This window comes from Spermophilus citellus, assembly GCF_964194105.1.
Source record: "Spermophilus citellus genome assembly, chromosome: 18".
Taxonomy (NCBI): Eukaryota; Metazoa; Chordata; class Mammalia; order Rodentia; family Sciuridae; genus Spermophilus; species Spermophilus citellus.
In genome coordinates, this window is record NC_138200.1 from 11,367,000 (window position 1) to 11,387,900 (window position 20,901).

General features: G+C 41.0%; 1 protein-coding gene across 4 annotated transcripts; it reads right to left on the minus strand.

Annotated features, from left to right (window-relative positions):
• Positions 1–864: 864 nt before the first annotated feature.
• LOC308638282 (uncharacterized protein) lies at positions 865–17,553 on the minus strand. Of its 4 annotated transcripts, none has more exons than XM_081275589.1 (5): positions 17,461–17,553; positions 16,705–16,758; positions 13,961–14,042; positions 12,655–12,781; positions 865–9,075 (listed from the first exon to the last, which is right to left on the minus strand). In XM_081275589.1, exons 3-5 carry the CDS (start codon positions 13,973–13,975, stop codon positions 8,018–8,020), a joined length of 1,200 nt encoding a protein of 399 aa, XP_081131715.1. In that variant the 5' UTR covers positions 13,976–14,042; positions 16,705–16,758; positions 17,461–17,553; the 3' UTR covers positions 865–8,017. The 4 variants fall into 4 exon arrangements, with proteins under 4 accessions (XP_081131715.1, XP_081131716.1, XP_081131718.1 ...); XM_081275590.1 differs by having other exon boundaries at positions 16,705–16,866; positions 17,461–17,551; XM_081275592.1 differs by lacking the exon at positions 17,461–17,553 and adding an exon at positions 17,225–17,269.
• Positions 17,554–20,901: the final 3,348 nt, after the last annotated feature.

A 20,901-nucleotide genomic window follows, 5' to 3' on the forward strand; every position in this document is an offset into this window, starting at 1 on the left:
TCCAGGGACCAGCATGTGGCGAGGGCTTCTGAGTGCACCCTCTCAGCAGTAGGGAGGGTAGGAGAGAGGATGTGGGCCACTCCCAGGACATAACAGCTTGGATCTGTTTGTGACTCGATCACCTCCTAAAGGCTCCTCTCACCACTTGTATTAGGGATTAGGATTTCAAGACAGACTCTAGGGGACATGTTGAAACCATAGCCGGCAAATTTTTATTAAATGTAATGAGTTCGGTGGATTTCCATTTCCACATTTTCACAGCATTCTGTGTGCACTTGTCACTATGAGTGAACAACGTAAGTTTTGAAAGACTGGGTGGCCAGTATGTACCAGAAAGCCCTTTTTGCTTAAGAGATTGTTCACAAAGATATCCTGAGTTTTTTAAAGTAGGGCAGTAGTAAATGGTTTGGATAAATCTTGTGTGTTAATTGCAGCCGGTGAAGACAATGACATGAAAAGAACACAGGTTATTAAAGAGAAAGGTTACAGCCTCCCTGGTGTGATCCAGTCAGTGGAAATGTGTGTCACTGAAGGTGATTGAGGGCATGAGGAGAATGTGCAGAAGAACATGCATCAACTTGCTAACAGTGGCTTACTCTGGCAGGGGGCAGTGGGATGATTTTTGTCTAACTTCAAAAACTTGTTTACAGTAAACTATTAGCAGTTTTATCAAAGCTGTGAAACCAAATAATGCAAAAAGGACAATCTCTTTCAGCAAAATCTGTTTTGTTACTTCACCTCATGGCATGTAAACCTGTGCTACAGGGGTCCATAAGAGAATGTTCATTGTAGGTAACAGCAAACTTTCCATCCATCGACTGGATTGCCAGCTCTCCTGCAGCAGGATACTGTGCAGAAGGAAGTCACAGAGGGTAAAATTTATGATTACTGACATTGGTAGATACCCAGAATATGGTTAGAAAAATAGTCAGAGACAGGATTTTGTATGATCATGTGCATATGTGAGTGCACATCTATATACATACACACTATGATCTTGATACTTTTAAAGGTAATAGTATTTTCTTTTACTTGTAATTTCTAAATATGCTTTAAAAACTTTTATGAACATAGAAGATTCAAGAATTATACAAAGAATTCCATATATTTTTGGAGTCTAGCATAACTGCAGTCAGACCTGTTGATTCACATGTTGAGTGTCTGAGCTCAAAGGACTCTTTTTGATGCAGGGGACACAAGACTAAATCAATCAGAGTCACTCCAAGTGTATTTGGGCTGACTAAATAAAGACACACACACACACAGAAAGTACCTTTTTCTTTGGGTTCAGTGACCGCTCCTCAGCCACAGCTCCCACAAGGGGGGCAAGGCAGGCAAGAAAGAGAGGGAGCACGCCTCAAACCCGAGTTTTATTGGAGAGAAGCCATTCAAATGAGGCAAGGGGTAGGGTTACAACAAACAGTGGGTGTAATCCAGCCCCATCAGGGGACGCCCACTCCTGGAGTTGCTCCTCTCTTATCCGAGCGGAGGTAAGGCCCAATGGCAGAGCAGTGGGTGCAATACCAGTTCAGTAGCTCTTTACGCTGGACTTAAAGGTGTGTACAAAGTTCCTGTCCAGAGCGGCTCCCCACATTTTGGTGTTGCATCACACAACTAAAGTGAATTTGGGGAATAATAAAGACAGAAAGTACCTTTTCTTTGGGTTCAGTGACCGCTCCTCAGTTGCAGCTCCTACAAGGTGGGGAAAGGCAGGCGAGAAAGACCAAGGAGCACCAGCACATGCTAAACCCTTCTATTGGGGAGAAGCTATTCAAATGAGGCAAGGGGTCAGGTTTCAGGGTTGAGTCTAGCTTCATGAGGTCTTGCTGTCAGCAGGTTGACTGACATCTAGGAAGGCCACAACCATCTCATGAGCTATGTGGGGGTCATGGCAGAGCAAGTAAAAAGACCAGAGCAAGGCCCCCAAAACAGAGGGGCAACTTTGGTTCAGTCCACTTTGTGTGCTCAGTGCCCATAGTTCACACACACACACACACAAACACACACACACACACGGCCCATGGCTGGCTTGCCACAGCCCCACATTCTCATTGCTCAAAGCTACGGTGCACTCAATACCCACATGGCAGCTTCAGACATTTTGGTATTTTTCAGAAAGTCTATCATGTGGCATCTGCAGCGTTGACTTCACAGTAACTGGACATCACACTGGGACCCAAAGCCACAAAGCTTTCCTGAAGAAAGCTCACACAAATACTGTGGCCTTTTCTATTTGTCCTTGGAAGATACCCCTTCTGCCTCAGCCAGTGCACTATGGGGTCACAAGGAGGAGAAATTCTAAACACATGATAGGACCACTATGTGTTGATGATAATGTTTCCTATTCTAAGTTTATTCAAATTAGACAAGTGCCCCATACGTGCACAGCACTGTTTTAGGATCTGATCTAGATTGTCCACACCCTGCAATTTAGTTTTCATGTTTGTCTTTAATCTGGATCAGTACCATAGCTTTTTGGTCTTTCATGAAGTGGACATTGCTGAAGAGTACAGGCTAGTTATTCTGAAGAACATCCCTAAATTTGGGTTTGAGTCTTCATGATTAGATACAAGGTAAGCGTGTGTGGCCCAAGTAACCCATGAATGATGTGTCACAACAGGAAATGTGTTGGCTTCATCGGTGATCCTAGTTTTGATGACTTGAATAAACTGGTGACTGCCAGGTTTCTCCGTTCCTGTTTTGTCTTTGAAAGTAGTATTTTATGGGGCTGGGGATGTGGCTCAAGCAGTAGCGTGCTCGCCTGGCATGTGTGCGGCCTGGGTTCGATCCTCAGCACCATATACAAAGAAAGATGTTGTGTCCGCCAAAAACTAAAAAATAAATAAATATTAAAAAAAAGAAAGTAGTATTTTATGGGGAGATCTCTGTATTTTGTAACTACCCCATTAGTTTTTGTCTTAGTGTTTGCTGATTCTTGCCTGAATCAATTATTACTGTGAAGACTACGAGTAGTGACTTTTGTATTCCATCACTTTTTCTGTATTTAGCAATGGCTTCCTATTGTCAGTATGAGCCCTTGTTTTATGGCACAATAAAAAAAAAAAATCTTGGATATTCCCTGCCCCAGATTCTGGAGAGATTATCTAGAGAGCTCAATTTCTTTCAGTGAGGACTGGTATGACCAAGCTCTTGGTCTCCTGTGTACTCATCATTGAGATTTCAGGGTTATGTGTAAACTACTGATACCTCCAATATCAAGTAACTATTGCACAGTTCTTCTTGTCTTCTCCACCTCCATACTGACTTCTATTTTCCAAGAGGCAGAAACAGGTCCCCAGTGTCATCAATATGTTACTCATTTGTTTAGGCGTCCAGTGTACAGCAGATAGGTTTAGAATTACTAAATATTATTGCAAAAGACAAATTTTGGTAGTATTCAAGTATTGTTTGCAGAAATTTTTAAAATCATTAGACCAGCTATGTATGGACAAAGGACCTTGTTGTAGTTATTTAATCTAATTATTTTTGTGCTCATATTCTGTGGGAAGCTGTCTTGCTGAATGATTCGCATTCTCCTTCCCATGATCAGAGAGGCTCTGTCGGTCACTTTTGTAGTGATCTGGACATTGCCCCGATCCTCGAGGTAGAGGATGTGTCTTCAGGCATAGGCGTGCTGTCCTGCATCCCCTTGGTCAAATTACACTCACCTGTCCTTGTAACCCTGCCCCTCCTGACCTTTTTTGGATGGAACTTTCTAAGAATGAGGGTCCCCCGAATAAAAGCTCACTTCCAAAACTGCTCGCTCTCTCTTGCCAGCCTCTCCTGACTTTCCTCACTCTCCCATTTGAGGAGCTTGAGGCCGAGAGTGGAGGAGCCCTCCTGAAGCTTGATTTAAAGGTAAAGTGTGTGTCTGTTTTTTATTTGGTGTCCCAGGAAATTCACACCAGCGACCCTTAGTTCAGCTGCCCATGTTGGTTGGGGGCAGCAATATTCATTTTTATATCCTTATATTTAGACAGATTTTTGTTAAATAATTTAATTAGAAGAAATACTGATATCCATCTTCTCTCTCACACCTTTAGCACGAGGCCTGGAAATGGGATGTCTTTGTTTTCTCGAAGTCTGCTTCCCTGGCATGGATATTCATGTCAAACTGCCCACTGCCCACTGCTCTTCTCCATCCAGTCATCAACAATCTGACTCTCCCTTCTCCTCCCTGACAGATTTCCTCTCCACACTCAGTCTCTCCCCCCTGCCACTACTCTTATCACAGGACTTGCAGGGTACAACATCTAAAACCTGGCCACCATACACTGTCATCTCGCTTTCAAACAAATCAAATTCTGCAATTGCCACTTCCCTCTTGGAGCTCACCTCTTTCGTTCTTTTTTTTTTAAAAAAGTCCCTTTGAACTCAGAAGCATATGGCATCCATCATCTGCCACCTCTTCACTCTACCACTGTATGTCCTCTTGACCAATCTCCCCCCGTAAGCCTGGAAAGGCCAGCAAGGTCCCGGTTACCCAGAACTGCATCTTATGTGAAACGCTAGCAAGAAGGAAAGTTGGTCATATATTTTTCCAGTGATTATAGAAAAGGCAGAGAAGAGACAGTTGGGCCAGAGTGTTTGCTGGATGATGCGAGGTATGCTGTGTGGTTCAGATCAGTTGTGGCCTGCACACATTTTGTGCACGCTAATGCCAATACCAGGTCGGTCTGTCAGAATGCTACAGGAGTGATGAGAAGGAGGCTACAGTGTAACGGCAACCCTCCTGGGTTTTTAAAATTTTGTAACAATTGATCAAATCTGAAATTGGTCATCTGTGAGACAGTTCTTGAATCGGCATGAGATGGTTGGGAAGCCTCTGTAAAGAGCAAAAGAGGAGTGTGGTAGAAGCATTTTCAATGCTTTTATATGGGGTTCCATTCCTGATATAATAAGTAGTTCTTGTTACACTGAAATTTCAGCAGATACCAACTTTATGTAAACTCTAGACCAAATACTAGAATACTTGATAAGCTTACCTATTTTCTATATTTTAAAATATGTGTGTTGGTGTGTATCCAATGGCCCTGGAGAATGAGCAAGTGCAGGCAGATCCCATGGGTGGTTTCAGCACTGACGGGAGTGAATGACAGAGTTTTCTGCTTTTTATGTACTGGGAGCAAGTCCCAATTGGCAAAACTGAAGGCAACTAAAACTCTGAGGGGAAATCTGCATTTTTCCAACTGAAAAAGACTCAGAAGAGTTCAAGCAAATATGATGGAAAGTTTGGTAGTGAGAAGACCCTGGGAAGAAGAGAACCAAAGGGAGGAATTCCCAAAATGTGGGTATAAATGCCACCACATATCTAGCTAGCACATACCTTGGCTAGAAAACAGAACAGACTTTAATCAAAACAATGTGAAGAACCTAATTGAGATTTGAACTGCCACACATGGGAAGCAGTTTCAGTCTGAGGCCAGCTGATTTAAGTGTCAAATATAAGAATGAAAATCAGTACTCTTTGGAGGAATATTATAGAACTCAGATATCCTCAGTATATTAATCACAATTTCCAGGCTATGATCCAAAATTACTGACCCAGGGAAAAACAGAAAAACACGACCATTATCAGGGGAAACAAATCAATGAATATCAACCTTCAGAATCCAGATGGAATTAAGAGGCAAAGATTTTTCTTTAATTTTTGTTTAAAAGAACTGGGTTTTTTAAAACTTTTGTTTAAAAGACCTGCAATCTCAGACTACCCTCAAAAAGGCAGTTGTCCACTGATGCTTTAGCAAAGATTTTTGCAAAGCTGCCATAACTGTGCTTTCAATGTAAGGGAAAAGATTATTATAATGAAGAAAATATTACTGAAGAAATAGAAACTAGTGGCTCAGGAGGCTGAGGCAGGAGGATCATAGGTTCAAAGCCAGCCTCGATAACTCAGCAAGGCCCTAAGCAACTCAGTGAGACTCTTTCACTATATAAAATATGAAAAAGGGGTGGAAGATAGGGCTCAATAGGGCTTAGTGGTTAAGCACCCCTGGGTTAAATTCTCAGTATCAAAAAATAAATAAATAAATATAATACTTTCTGTGATCCCTGCAGCTAAACCCTAAATCCCAGGCATGGTCCATGTTTCCACTAAATGCTCTTCTCTAAATAAATGGTTCTCATTTAGGAAAAGCCTACTTGTTGGTATTGCAGCATCATTACCATAACTTCTCATTCTTTGATTTCTGATTATACATTCTGAACATGCTGCGTTCCAAAAGACATAGTATTACTGCCACAAACAAAGAGCACATGATTTTAATCCTGCCCCAATAAGAAATACATTCGATGAAATTGCCAAACTCCATTTTATTCAGCATGTATTTCACAGGGATAGAGAAAGATATGGGGTAGGGAGTTTGACAAATATCATTCTAATTTTGCATAGTTCTGACCTAAAAAGATGGATTAAAAAAAAAAAGCTACAGCACCAGAGACAATCATGTCAAACCCTGCCTAGAAGTGCAGAGAACCACAAGTCATGATCAATTCAGGATTAACGAACTACATTAGAGCCTTTCAAAGTGTTACTGTAAATCTTGAACTAACAGTGCTGAAAATTTAATTGTGAATAATCAGTGGTATGTTATTGCAGTTAACAAAACCTTTCAGGCTGTAGTATGAAAAAAATTCAAAAGATTCAGAGACTGGGGAGAAGCCAGGAGGCAAGTGTAATAATATCCAAAATAGTGCTCTCAATTGCAGCTCTAGTTGCATTCTGCCTTTTAATTCATGTTTGTTCTTCAAGTTATTTTCTGCAGGTTTCCTCTTCTTGATACAATTTTCAAATATTGTATGTTTTCTACTTTTGATCCATTAACAAACAGGTGCTGAACACACCTACCAAGTGCTAATCAATGTTAAAGTTGTGGAGATTCAGTAGCAAAGTCCCTGCCCTCAGGGACATGTCTAGTAGACATATGGGAATCATTATACCTTTGTAAATGCCTAACCAACTTATTTTTCCTAAGGGCTATCTTTGAATGATGACTATAATTGTCAAACTTCTGAATGAAACCCTTACTTCACCACTTATAAGGGTGCTCCACTATGTGGTCCTGAGACCACTGGGACATGCTGAGCTGGGGTGAAACATTTCTTAATGAATGTTTTCCCTTGTAAACTTCCTCGGATAACATTTTTCACCAGCATGGATTCTTTGATGAAGTATAGGTATGAATTTAAACTGAGTGTTATCACCTTCACCCCCATTTATGAGGTTTCTAATGAGACTAGTTATAAAGACTGACTAAAGACTTCACCGCAGGTTGGGGTTGTAGCTCAGTGGTAGAGCACTTGCCTAGCATGTGTGAGGCACTGGGTTCAACTCTCAGCACTGCATAAATAAATATAATAAAGGCCCACTGACAACTAAAAGTATATATATTAAAAAAACAACAAACAAACAAAACATCACCACATGCATCTCATTTCCAAGGTAATTATCAGGGGTTGAGGGGTGCTCTAATGCAGTTGAAATCTTAGGGATGACCAAAGCAATTACCTCACTCTCCATACCTGCTTGGCTTCTCTCCTGTGTGGACCTTATAACACAAATCAAGATTCAAGCTCCACTTGCAGTCCTTCCCACAGTCCTTGATTTCTAAGGCATTTCTCTACTGTGGACTTTCTCTTGGTCTTTAATGTATGATGTGTGTCCAAAGCTCTTCCCACAGTCTTCACAATTGCATGGTTCTGCTCTATTGTGGAGTCTCTAATGGGTCAAATGAGTTGAGGCCTAGCTGAAGCTCTTCCCACACTCCTCACACTTTCATAACTTTTCCCCATTATGGACTCTCTGATGGAAAGGAAGTTGTGAATTCTGAGTAAATCTCTTCCCACAAAGCTCATATTTGAATTTTTTGTCTCTACTGTAGAAACTCTGATGTGTCAACAGACTGGAGTCCCAGAAATACCTCTTCCCACATTCCTTATTAGCATAGGGCCTTTCTCCTGTGTGGAATCTCCTATGCATGTCTAGACTACACTTCTAGTTGCAGCACTTACCGCATTCCTAACATCGGTAGGGCTTTTCTCTGGAGTGCACCCTCAGATGGCAATGGAGATATGAATTCTGAGTAAAGCTCTTCCCACACTTTTCACACTTGAATGGTTTTTCTCCTCTGTGGACTCGCTGATGGTTCAAAAGGTAGGAGGACCATCTAAACCTCTTCCCACATTCTTCACAATTATAGGGTTTCTCTCCTGTGTGAACCATCTGATGCTTATAAAGCTCTCGCCTATCAATGAAATTATTCCCACACTCCTTACATTTGTATTGCTTCTCTCTTGTATGGACCATGTAGTGTCTATTAAGGGCTGATTTCCGACGAAACCTCTTACCACATGTGTCACATCTGAATGGTTTCTCTCCTGTATGCACCAAGAAATGCCTGTGAAGTGTTGATTTAACACAGAAGTTCTTACCACATACGTCACACTTGAATGGTTTTTCCCCAGAGTGGATTCTCTGATGTTCCTGCAGCTGTGAATCATGAATGAAGGCCTGCCCACATTCCTCACATTTGTAAGGTTTCTCTCTTGTGTGTAATTTGTAGTGAACATTAAGTACAGATTTACGACTGAAGCCTTTCCCACACTGCTCACATTTGAATGGTTTCTCTACAGTGTGCACATTCTGATAAGTTTGCAGCAAGGAGGATCTCTGACTCAATTCCTTTCCACACTCATCATACTTATAGCAATTCAGTCCCATGTGAATTCTCTGGTGAATACGAAGGCCTGAGCTACAACTGAAGTTTTTTCCACACTCAAGACCTCTATGAGACTTGCCTCCTGAGTATAACCATTGAAGGTCAAAGTTGGAGACATCACTGAGGGACTGCTTACATTCATCATCCAGGTAAACTTCCTTTCTTGTGTCAATTAGAGATAATCCTGGCCCGTCCTGGCACAGTGAGTCACCTTGGCTGGGGAACTGAGAGCTATGAATACTTGAGTCTTGACTGAAGGTTGAGTCACTTGCAATTTGTTCCCAGATTTGCTGCCAAGATAACTCTTCATGTAGTCCTGCTTCTGGAAAAGTCTCTAGTTCAGTTTGGATCCTGCCTCCTATCAGGGCACAGAATTCAGAAATGTGGACAATGTAAGGCTCTGTTTAGAGTTTTCAGCATGAAAAAGGACACGAGGCTTTAATGAATACAGGTTTTGTACAGGAAAATGTTGTTTTCATTGTACACCATGGTATCTGGTTGTATGAGACTATTTAAAACACATCAAATCTCAAATGTGACTTACGAGAAAAAATAAAAAGATTTTTAAAAATGGTGATATGATAAAAAGAATTAACCTATTAATATTTTCTACTGAATTTCCTAGGCAGACTAGGATCTTAAATTATAAATTATCATAATAATATCATGCATATAATGAAATATTGGTCAACAGAACATTAATAAAAAATGGCATAGTTAATACTTTGTGTCTTTGGATTTATGTTGGAATTCTAGTATATTTTCATGAAGGAAAGAAAGAAACCTTACCAAAAGGAGTCTAGATTTGTTCAGAGAGGTAATCACCAGGCCCTTGTAATACCTAGTTTGGGAAGAATCTTTTTTTTTTTTTTTTTTGGCCTGGGGAGTCATGGGTCACTCTGGAGAGTCTAACAATATGATTTACTATTATGACATACACACATTTGGGTGGGGATGTTCCCATGTCAAAAAGGCTAACAATGTGATTTAAGGTGGGGCTTTAGGTCATGTGGAATCAGCTGACCAGGAGATTGAAATTAATCACATGGGAAGTTATCAAAGAGTCAGACTTATATAATGATGCCTATGGAATGGAGCCACAAAAACTACTCTGAATACCAGGTCTCTGTACAATGTCATACTTTAATCCTGGGGAAATAACATGTCTGGAGTCTATGGGAAGAGTATGATGAAAACTTCACTCATACACAGTTCTTCTCTGGACTCTGTGCTATAGGATTTCCTTATAGGAAAATTGTAATACACATCTTTTCCCTGTAACCATGAAAGTAAAACCATTCAGTGAGTTTTGATTCTTTCTACTTCAAATATAGCACTAGTCCCTCTATAAAAATAAAGCAAAGTTGTGTGAATCAGTCAATGTGAAGGTAGTGCTGGGAAACTACAAATTTTAGTTGGTATAAAGTGAGTGCAGTCTTGTATAAACTGTCTCTCTGAACTTTGTAGTTGGTTAAATTCATGACATTCATAAATATCAAATACATGGGAGTGTTAAAATCTTCAAAGTATTTCTGCACAAGAATTTTATAACATGCATACCTAATCTTATACCAAATTAACATGGACGATAACTTGGTTTTGTGAAATAAGAAAAGGACAGACAAGCCATGCATGCTGGTGCACACCCACAATCCCAGCAACACGGGAAGCTGAGACAGGAGAATCTCCAGTTCCAGACAGCCTCAGCAACTTAGGAGATCCTGTCTCAAAATAAAAAATGAAAAGTGCTGGGAAAGTAGCTCAGTAGTAGAGTACCCCCAGGTTCAATGCCTAGTAGTACACACATACACACACAAGGCAGAGTGGTGTGGTGTAGACAGGAATCTGAAAGCCCACACCAGACATCTATAAAAAGGTGATACTCCAAATGAAAAAAATCAAAGGTGGCAAGAATTACCAGGTGTGAAACAAAAATGTGAGGGGCTATGCCCTGGTTGGTTCTACCAGCAACTACTGCACTCTTCGAAAACATAGTGTCAAAAATTTAGGATGGAATTATGCCTTTATAACCATTTTCAAACCGAAGACTACAAACCTTTAGGAAGCTATGAAATAAATTTAAAACCTTATAGTAAGGATTTAGAAAAAAGGACTAGAATAGAAACTATCAGAGCTTCGTGATAAGCAAGAAATGTGTTATTACATGAAATGCCTTCTGAAGTCTCCCAGGTACAGCTACACAAAGAGAAAACATCCATCCTGGATATGGTGAAAGATGTATTTCTCATGCTCATAAAACACTAAAAACTTTGGTCAGGATAGTACCAAGTCCTGAATTAAGTGTTTCAAATTGAATGTTAACTTCCAATGACAAATCTTGGAAAACATTAACAGGTAAATAGGTAACTACTGATACACATGGGAATGCAGATATATTTAATACATTGTCACTTAGAAATAGAAGTTTTATGAGTAGAAGGAAGCATCTCTTTCAGGAAGTTTATGTTTTGAGAGAGCAGTTTACCAATTCCTTTCAGGGTATAAAGTTCACCAGTTCAAAATACAAAATTATATCCCTTATATAATAAAGGAAAAATTGTGTGAAATCTATGTTCTTTAACATATTAACAACTACATTTGTTTAAAATATTGATGAAAAAAATATATATATATATTGTGTATTTAATAAATATAGGCAGCATTCAGCCATGTCCATCAGCTCCCTTTCATGCACAAGGAAGGCAAAATCTGGGTGCAGCGATGGGCCTTTGAGTTTGGAGAAGACAAAGGGCTGCAGAGAGAAAATCATTCGAAGGAGAAAGGTAGCCTGAAAGCTGGTTGTTGTCTGAGACCTCAGGAAATGAAGACTTCTTTTCCCTTGATTGGGGAGCTGCCTCAGAGGTGGATATCAGGAAGGATTTCTTCCTATAAATGAGCTATGGAAGGCTCAGGAAAAGTCAGAGTAAAGGCACATTACTCAGTGAGGTAATCATCACTAAAAGAATGCTGAGAAGTTTTCCTGGGAAGTAGGTCAAATACACATAGTACAACACAATCATGTCGAGGAAAACCAAGGAGGCTGAAATTGAATTAGCAGCCATTCAAAGATTGAAAAGATTAAAAAAGAAAAGAAAGAAAAACCTCCCCCAACAGTTCTGATTCATTTGGTTTGTGTATCACTCATTAGCTATTTCGATGACTCCTGGAGACAGTGAAGTCCCCCCATCCCTTAATTCATTCATTGGGTTAAGTGTTTGCCAATACCTGCAATACACCAGAACTATTCTACAAAGTGAGGATACAGGTATAAACATAAGAGACAAACTTCCCCTTTCTTGAGATTATATAGCAAAAGGGAGAGATGGGAAAACAAAAATTCAGATGCTCCACAACTTAAAATGATATTATACCTTGATAAGCCCATGATTAAGTTAAAAAATGCATTTAATATACTTACCTAACTCAACACCAGAGCTTAGCCTAACCGACCTTAAACATCCTCACAACAACCTACATTAATCTATATCTGGGAAAAATCATCTAACACAAAACTTAGTTCATCAAATACTATCTCACATCCTTTACCCAATATAGTACTGTACAGTATCAGATGTTTACTCTCATGGTGGGATGGATGACCGGGACCTGATTGCTGCTGCCCAGCATCTTAAGACAGTAAAACAGATGGAAGAGTCAAGTACAAGCACACATTTGCTTGCTTCATACCTGAATTCCCTTCTCTTTGGGTAGCTGTCTTTATCATCCAAAACTTCTCTTTCCTTATCAAATGGAATGCATCTTGTTTGAATGGTCAGGAACATGCAGAGACACTCAGGATTAAAGCACATGCTAGGTAACATCTAGATAAAATTTACTAGGAATTGAGGTTCTCGTTGCATCCTCAAACTTGAACACCCAAGGATTCAAAACCACTCCTGGGAGCTGAAACGCCATCAGAGAGGGGAACTAAACTCACCCACTGAGAGCAGGTTCCTGAAGTTTTCCAGCATCACATCTTGGTAGAGCTTCCACTGGGCAGAGTCTAGCAGCTCCAGCTCCTCCCCACTGAAGACCACAGCCACGTCCTTAAACGTCACCATCTCCTATAACATCAAACACACTTGACCTCAATCTTATCAATGTTTACTGGGAGGATGGGTGGGAAACTGTTCTGGATTTTGAAACTTGGTCATCTCAAATTTCCCTCTCATGCCATCTGTTACCCCCACAATGACACACATAGATTTTCCTGGGATTCACCAGAAGCGCAGTGATGAAAAAGTCCCACACCTTTACTTCAAACACTCAAGAGTACTATTGAGGAGTAACCATCTAGTGTGCAACTGTGCCCAGTTTTGCTGTTTAAGCAACACTTAAACACAGAATGACACAGCCATGGGGACCATAGAGTACAGCACTTCCTGGGTAAAAACCTTCAAGAATATTTGTGTGGAGCAGCAGAAACAGCCTATGGTGCAGTTTTTGGATGCTTTATCCATAAAACAGCTAACAAGGTACATGTCCAAATGCCTTTTCAAAACTGAGCTTAAATTATGCTGCTGAAACAAACAAACAAAAAAAAAACCCACCTGATACACTGTTTTCAATATTGATTTTGGGGGAACAGTCTATATGTAGGAAAGTTGTCACTACACTGTTGCTTAAAAAAGTCAAATGCCTAAATCAATTAAATATGTATAAGCACGATACACCATAAAAGATGAACATCATGTAATATTATGAACATTACAGTGTATAAAAATAGCACAATTAAACTTACAGTAATCCTAAATTACACAATTAAAACTGCCTGTAATCCTAGCAACCTGGGAGACTGAGACAGGAAGAGAGCAAGTTCAGGCCTCTCTTAGCAATTTACTGATATCTTCTCTCAAAATAAAAAGTAAAAAGGGTAGGGACTGTAGCTCGGAGGAAGAGTGTCCTTGCATTCAATCCCCAGAAACAGGAAAAAATACTGTGATTTACAATTCAAGGTGTATCATCAGTAGGAATACAATTGTATATACATATGAAGAAGAATACACAAAGACAAAAATGGTAAATATGTGAGCAAGGAAGTACCAAGTGCAATAATTATCTACTCAAACAAGTTCTTCTACTCTATAAAGTAAATAATATAAAATAAAACAAGAATTAAAAACAAGGTCAACTCAGAGTGAACAAAGGAAGCCTATGGCCAACAAATGTCTTCAAAAAAGAAAACCTGACAATATGAGTTGCAGGATGGAAGTTTTACAGTGAGAAAAACAAGCCTTACTCACATTGAATGTGGTCATTTTCCCTCCTCCTCATGGAATAGGCAGAGTCCTAAGGCACGTCGATATCAGGAGAGCAGAACTGTGCCTAGAAAGTGCCACAGAAGGCAGAAAACAAGACATGAAAGGGTGCCAGGGTGCTGCTCACCAACACATTCCAGTTCAGTGGAGTAGCGCGTGAATGCTCTCAGCAGCATTATTCATAAAGCAAAACCAAAATCAACCAAAATGCCCTCCTGTGGATAAATGGATAAACAAATTAGGGCATACACATACAAGGGCATGTTACTCTGAAACTGAAAAAGACCAGGTACTGACGTATATAATACAGATGAATTTGAGGACATTAAACTAAGTGAAAGAAGCCAGTCATGAAGGAGCACATATAGTATGATTCTATGAAATATCTAGAATGGGCAAATGAATTATAGAAAAGGTAGATTAGAGGTTGCTACAGATTTGGGGTGAGAATAAAGTTTAACTATAAGTGGCACATAGCATATAACTGAGAAAAGAAAACAATCTCAACTAAGTTAGATGATGGTTATTCTACTAACTTCAGGTTCTACTAACCTAAGTACCTTAGGATCACTGAATTGTACACTTGAAATGGTGATATGTAAAATACAATTCAAAAAGTTGGAAAATAATTATTAATCTACATGTTATTTAAATTAGCTGAATTCAGAGTCCACATTGATTGAATATACTTGAATGAATGAATTAAAAACGGGGAGAGGAGAAGTTTTCTTTACAACAGAATATCCACTAATAAAATATCTCCCCAAAAGTAACTTTATGACTATTTTTTCCCCTGTTTTGGTACTTGGGATTGAATCCTGGGTGTTAAACCACTGAGATACATCCCGTTCTTTTTGAGAGTGTCTCACTAAGTTGTTTAGGGCTTCACTAAGTGCTGAGGCTGGCCCCCACCTTATGACACTCCTGTCTCAGCCTCCCAAGTCATTGGGAAGACAGATGTTTGTCAGCACACCCAGCTCTTAAGATTGTTTTTGTAAAGGGAACTTTATTGTGAAAAAATCTGATAGATATTATTTGGCCAAGTAAACCAAATTTAGATTACCAATATGGGAAAAAAACGAATATCACTCAGTTCCTGGCATGCCACAATAAAAAGGACCCTTCACCACTTCTGTAGCATCCCTGCCAAAAAATGCATAATCTGAACCTAAAGAGAAAACATGTTAGACACTACAATGAATACCTTTGTCCAAAATAATCTGCCTATATTTTTCAGTTATGTGAAGAAGAAAAAAAGACAAAACCTATCCAATCTTTCCAGTTTCAAGAGCATAAAAACATGGCAACTAAAGTCAATACAGTAAACTTTGACCTGAGGGAAAACAGTTCTAAGGACTTTATATGAAAAACAGAACAGATTTAAATATGAGACTGCCAATTAGACAACATGCAGTTATATAGCACAATCTAATAGATAACAGAAGTAATTATTAGTAGTCTTTTAATTGATATTAATATTCCATAGATAACATTATCAAGTATTTAAAATTATCTAGCATGTTATGTGAAACCCTGTAACTTGATCTTCCCAAATGCCTCTTATCAAGCATTGATGAATCCTAGACTGTGGGCTTCCTTGCTGGAGAAGGCTAAAAAAATAAAGCACTATCTCTAGAATTCATAGTGACTTTATTTGGCTGAGGAGGATAAACAAACCAAACAGACAAAAACGTGGTAAATTTTCCCAACAGATGAGAGGTGCTCTTATGGTTTTTCACAAATTTCTATATATTTAAAATGATATAAAATTTCTTATATTTTAGTAAAGTCAAAAGAGTAGTAAGAAAAAGACTAAAAAGAGTAAAAATGAGCATGATAATGTAGCAATTTGCTAGTTTACTCTCTTGGAGTTGTTTGGAAATTTCCAGGTAAAACAGATAAAAAGGAAAACAAAAAATATGATAACATTTTTCATAAATAACTACTAATGCACACAAGGAACCACTAAAGAAAATGCTTTCAAAGTTTAACAGTTACTATCCTATGCTGGATTCACAGGCAGTCAAAAGGTTTTTCCTCAAACAGGCATGGTGGCGAACACATAGGAAGATCACAAGTTCAAAGCCAGTCCCTGCAATTCAGCCAGGCATTAAGCAAGTAGGCCAGACTCTGTATCAAAATAAAAAATAAAATGGACTAAGGATGTGGCTCAGTGGTTAAGCACCCCTGGGTTCAATCCCTGGAACCAGAAACAAAAAAACAAAACTTTTTCCTCCTAATGTTTCTGAATGCTCCACAATGATATGATTCCATAAGTGTGTGAAACATTAGAGATAAACTAAGGGAAAAGAGGGTGTTATTAAAAATTCAAGAAAAATCCATGAGCCTTGCTCTCACAGTCTCTACTATCAAGTCCCAACTTATTCTCTCTAATTAATTCCAAAAGTTCTATGGCTCGATGAGAATGCATCACAGAGGTTATGAACTCAGGCTGTAAACCAGGCCTGCCTAAGTTCCAACCCTAACTTCCACTCTTCCTGGTTGCGTATGATCAAGTAATAAATACTCCCTGCACTTTAATCTCCTCATATTTAAATAAGAAAAAAAAATGTACCTCTCCACAGAGCCATAGGGTGGCCCTACATGTATTTATTTGTCTAGAGTCCTTAAAATAAAGTTAGCAATTAAGGTCAAAATTCAGGCCAGAGCACATGTCCTATAATAGACTTGCAAATCCCTGTAAGAGAAAAAAGTCAGGTCGCACTCACCAGGAGCTTTGCTGCCAGTTGTCAAGAAGTCGACTACCTCTGCCTCCACTCAGGCTGGGGAGAAAAAGCGTGCTGTTAAATACCGTGATCGTGTTACAGGCTTGGACAAAAAAGTTCAATCACGGCCTCCCTCTGCTCAAGTTGGAGACAACCCCACCCTTCCTAAAAGAGAAGAAAGTAGGCACCAGAATGAACGGGTCCTGCAGAGCCAGACAGGAGCCAGAACCCCCGCAGCAGGCGCTCTCTGACCCCAGCCCGGGGCCTCCCGCCCATTCAGGGACAAGAAAAGCCACCATTCACTAGGAGCTCGTAACTGTTTTAAGTCTTTGCTTTGAAGCCCTCTTGCAATTCCAAACCATGCTATTAGGATGGTTAATTCTAAAGAACGACAATGAGGCCCCCCCGAGATCGGGTAAGTCCCCAACGTGGGCCACCCGAGGAAGTGGCCGCGCGAGCGGTGGAGGGGGGCGGATTAGGCTAGCCGAGAGCCCCGGAAACCCTCAAACCAGGCGACACACACCCTGACCAGGCCACGAACCCGGGGACTCCACCACAGAGAGCGTCACCGCCCCAAAGCCCTGCTCTCCGCGGAGGCTTCCTTTCCCCTAAACCGAAGGCAGGTCATGGAGGGTGCCGGGGGTGGGGGCCAGGAAATTCGGAAGAGCGCTCAAGACCCAAGAAACTAATCCAAACTACCACGGAAAAAAGACAGCAACTTCCCACTCAAGGAGCAGAAGCTTCTATAACTCAGCCCACCTTCCCGAAAACACTTCCCGGAATTCACGGCATTTGCCCTTGTAGGCAGAGACACCCGCAGGCCACAGGTCGTGTGGACTACATTTCCCAGAATTCCCAGGACCCGCCTGTCGGAGCGGAAGTACATGCGTGTCCAGGAGCGTCTGAACTACATTTCCCAGAATACTTAAAGAAGCAGTTTCCTCTTCTGCTAACTTGGCTGCTATACTGTTCTGAGCTCATGGGAATTTATGCGAACTGAGCTCAGTGCTCATGTTTTCCCTCTTCCTCAAAAAAATTTATTCCGTGGACGGAGTAAATACCGTCAAGCCTTGCAGGGTTATTAAAACAAATTTGATATGATCTTCAAGGAATTGACAGGGAATGACTATGGGGACTCAGTAAAGGACTGAAAAGGTGTTTACCATAATTTCCAGAATGAGCGAGGTAGCCTGGCATCTAAAAGTAGTTTTTAACATACATTTTCTGTATTGTAAATGAAATAGGAAACCTTTTGGTTTTCAAAGGTCATTATTACATGTTGGAAATACACGCCCTTAAGTCCTGAGCAAGAGATACTGAACAATAATTTGCAATAACTTGGGCTTTACCTCTGCTCGGATAATGAGGCGTGGCTCCAGGAGTAAGCCTTACCCGGTGGAGCTGAGTATACTCACCTGTTCATTTGTAATCCTACCTTTGCCCCCCCCCTTTTTTTTGCATAGAATATTCTAAGCAGTAGCATCCCCCAATGAAAGACATCTCCAGAACATACATGGGGCACACTCTCTCTCTGCTGTCTCTCATCAGCCTCTCCTCTTGCCCCACCCCCATGGGAGCCTGGGAAGCCATCCTGAAGTTTATAAAAATGTATTCCATGTCTGCGTGATATTTTGTGTCACCCCAAATTTACATGAATGACTTTCGTTCAGTTGCCCGTGATGGACAGGGGCAGCAATTACATTTTTGATAAATTATCCAAATATTTTGCCCAATTTTATTGGATTTTCCCATCATTTTTCCCTCATCATTTAAGTATTATTCATATACTCATGATTCTTTTTTCTTGCTAATATTTTCTGCCAGTTTTTTTTTCTGATTGTTTCTCTTTTTTGCCATGAAAAGAAAATTTTTAAGGCTATGACTTTTTTTAGCTGTATTTTATATATTATTTTTATGTGGTGCTGAGGATCTAACTCAGTGCCTTACACATGCTAGAGAAGCACTCACTGAGCCACAATCCCAGCCCATGAACAATATTTTTAACATAATGTTTAGAAAATATGTTGAGAGGCTGGGGATGTAGCTCAGGGGTAGCATTCTTTCCTAGCATACATCAGGCTCTGGGTTCATTCCCCATTACAAAAGAAAAAAATAAAAATAATATTTTTGATATGTAACTCACAAAATTAGCTTTTTTTAATGTGTACAACAGAAGTGACATTGCTACATTCACAGCGTTGTGAAAATAACCTTCTTCTACAACATTTCTAGAGGAGTTGGGACCATCAGCCCCACTTGTGGGAAGCCATTCTAACACATGATTGGGTGACTCCCGTTAAGGGCCTGAGGCGCTTTGGCTCTGTCGAAGCTTTCCTGACCCTTTCCTGATGAGAGAGCCCATCCGTGTGGGGGTGTGCCTGACCACTGACCCCGGGGAACCAATCACTGACCCTGACCTTGGAGTGCAGCCCCCCCTCAACCTTCATTGGATGGAATTCTCCCCTGAATCTCTTGTTCCCCAATAAAGGGCTACTCCCAGGCGTGTTCGCTCTCTCTCTCTCTCCTGCTAGCCCTGAGTAATCCTCGCTGCCCTGCTGGGCGGCCAGAGGTGGGAACCAGAGAGGTGAGCCGTCTCGGACCTAGCAATATAAATAAGGTAACTGTCTGTGTGTTTTATTTCGATCTCTTCTAACTAACTTTATGCCTAGAACCTCATTAATGAAACCACTGCGCAGGCCGCGTGGTAGACCCACTCTCCTCTGACATCTAGGAAGTGGCAGAGAGGCCACAAATGGAGCTCAGTCAAAGGGTAAATGTCATTAGCCACACATACATAGTGAAATTTCCATAAAATCCCTTTGAGCGTTCAAAGTTGGTGAACACAACACTACACCTTGATAGGTGCTGGGAGGGCCATGCAAGGGCAGAGAAACTGCACTGCCTCCCCCACCCCCAGGTGCCTCGCCCTATGCACCTCTTTCTTGTGACTCAAAAGAGTTTTATCTGTAGTTATAGATTGGCAAGAGAAAATGTAGTCTTTTCCTGAGTTCTGCAAATCATTCTAGGAAATGATTGCATCCAAGGAGCAAGCTAGTCAGAACTAAAAGAGGCCTGGGACCTCAAGTTTGGACTTGATTAGGAGCAATCATATGAAAATGAGCCCTTAATCTGTGGTATCTGGTGCTTAGCATCAGAAATGAAATGAATCATTAGACTGGACCTAAATCTGGAACTCACTGTGGAGTCTGGCTCCCAATCTTTGTCACTAGGCTGCTGCCATGACCCACACATCTTGCCCGTGACATGCCCAGCCAAGATCAGCTGTGTTCCCCCACGAGTAGCGAGCTGGCTGTGAAGTACAAGGAAAAAAATCACAAGACACAGAAATAATTCTGGAATTGAGGGTGGGATGGCTCTGCAACCTTAAGGGTCCTGCTTCCACACTAGAAGGAGAGGACAAGTGAGCCCATTTGGGTTTATTTATAACAGGGACATCAAAGGCAGGGATGAGGCCTCAAGGGCGGAGTCTTGCTTCCTGATGTCTTGTGGTCAGCAGATTGATTGACATCTTGGCATGTCACACCCATCTCAGGTGCTGTGGGGGATCTTAGGCAGAGCTTGAGGGGGAGGTTCACCTGCATCAGGCAATCAATCCCTGAGGGGGTACTGCCCCCTACCAGCACGGGCAGCCAAACTAGAGGTCACTCGAGTGAATTTCCTAAGGTATCAAATGAAACACAGACACACAATTTACCTTTAATTCAAGCCCCGGGATGACTCCTCTGCCCTCGGCCTCAAGCTCCCCAAATGGCAGAGCGAGGAATGTCAGGAGAGCCTGGCGAGAGAGAGTGAGCACGTTCCGGAGTGGTCTTTTATTGGGGGGACTCTGATTCTTAGAAATTTCCATCCAAAAAAGGTCAAGAGGGGCAGGGTTACAAGGACAGGTAAGGTAACTCGATCCCTGGGGATGTAGGAAGGCACACCCATGCATAAAGACACATTTGGTGACATTTTTATGACTCTCAAGATTGGGGCCGCCGTCTATGGCCACTTTGATGTGGCCAGATCATGGGAATTGACCAACAGAGCCTCACCAATCAGGAAAGGAAAATGCTGGTCACATGACATGGTGGCCTCCCACAAGGGGGTGCTACAAGGCGTTCACAATGCCAGACCGATCCCCTCAGGAGGCTACTATGAGCAACAATCCACACAGCCCATGGACAGCTTGTGACACAC

What these genes read in the sequence shown, in the direction of transcription:
- LOC308638282 (XM_081275589.1), bottom strand. An exon ending in CAGGAACCTGCTCTCAGTGG is followed by an intron (nt 9,076 to 12,654) that starts GTGAGTTTAGTT and finishes GTGCCCTGATAG; the next exon opens with GAGGCAGGATCCAAACTGAA.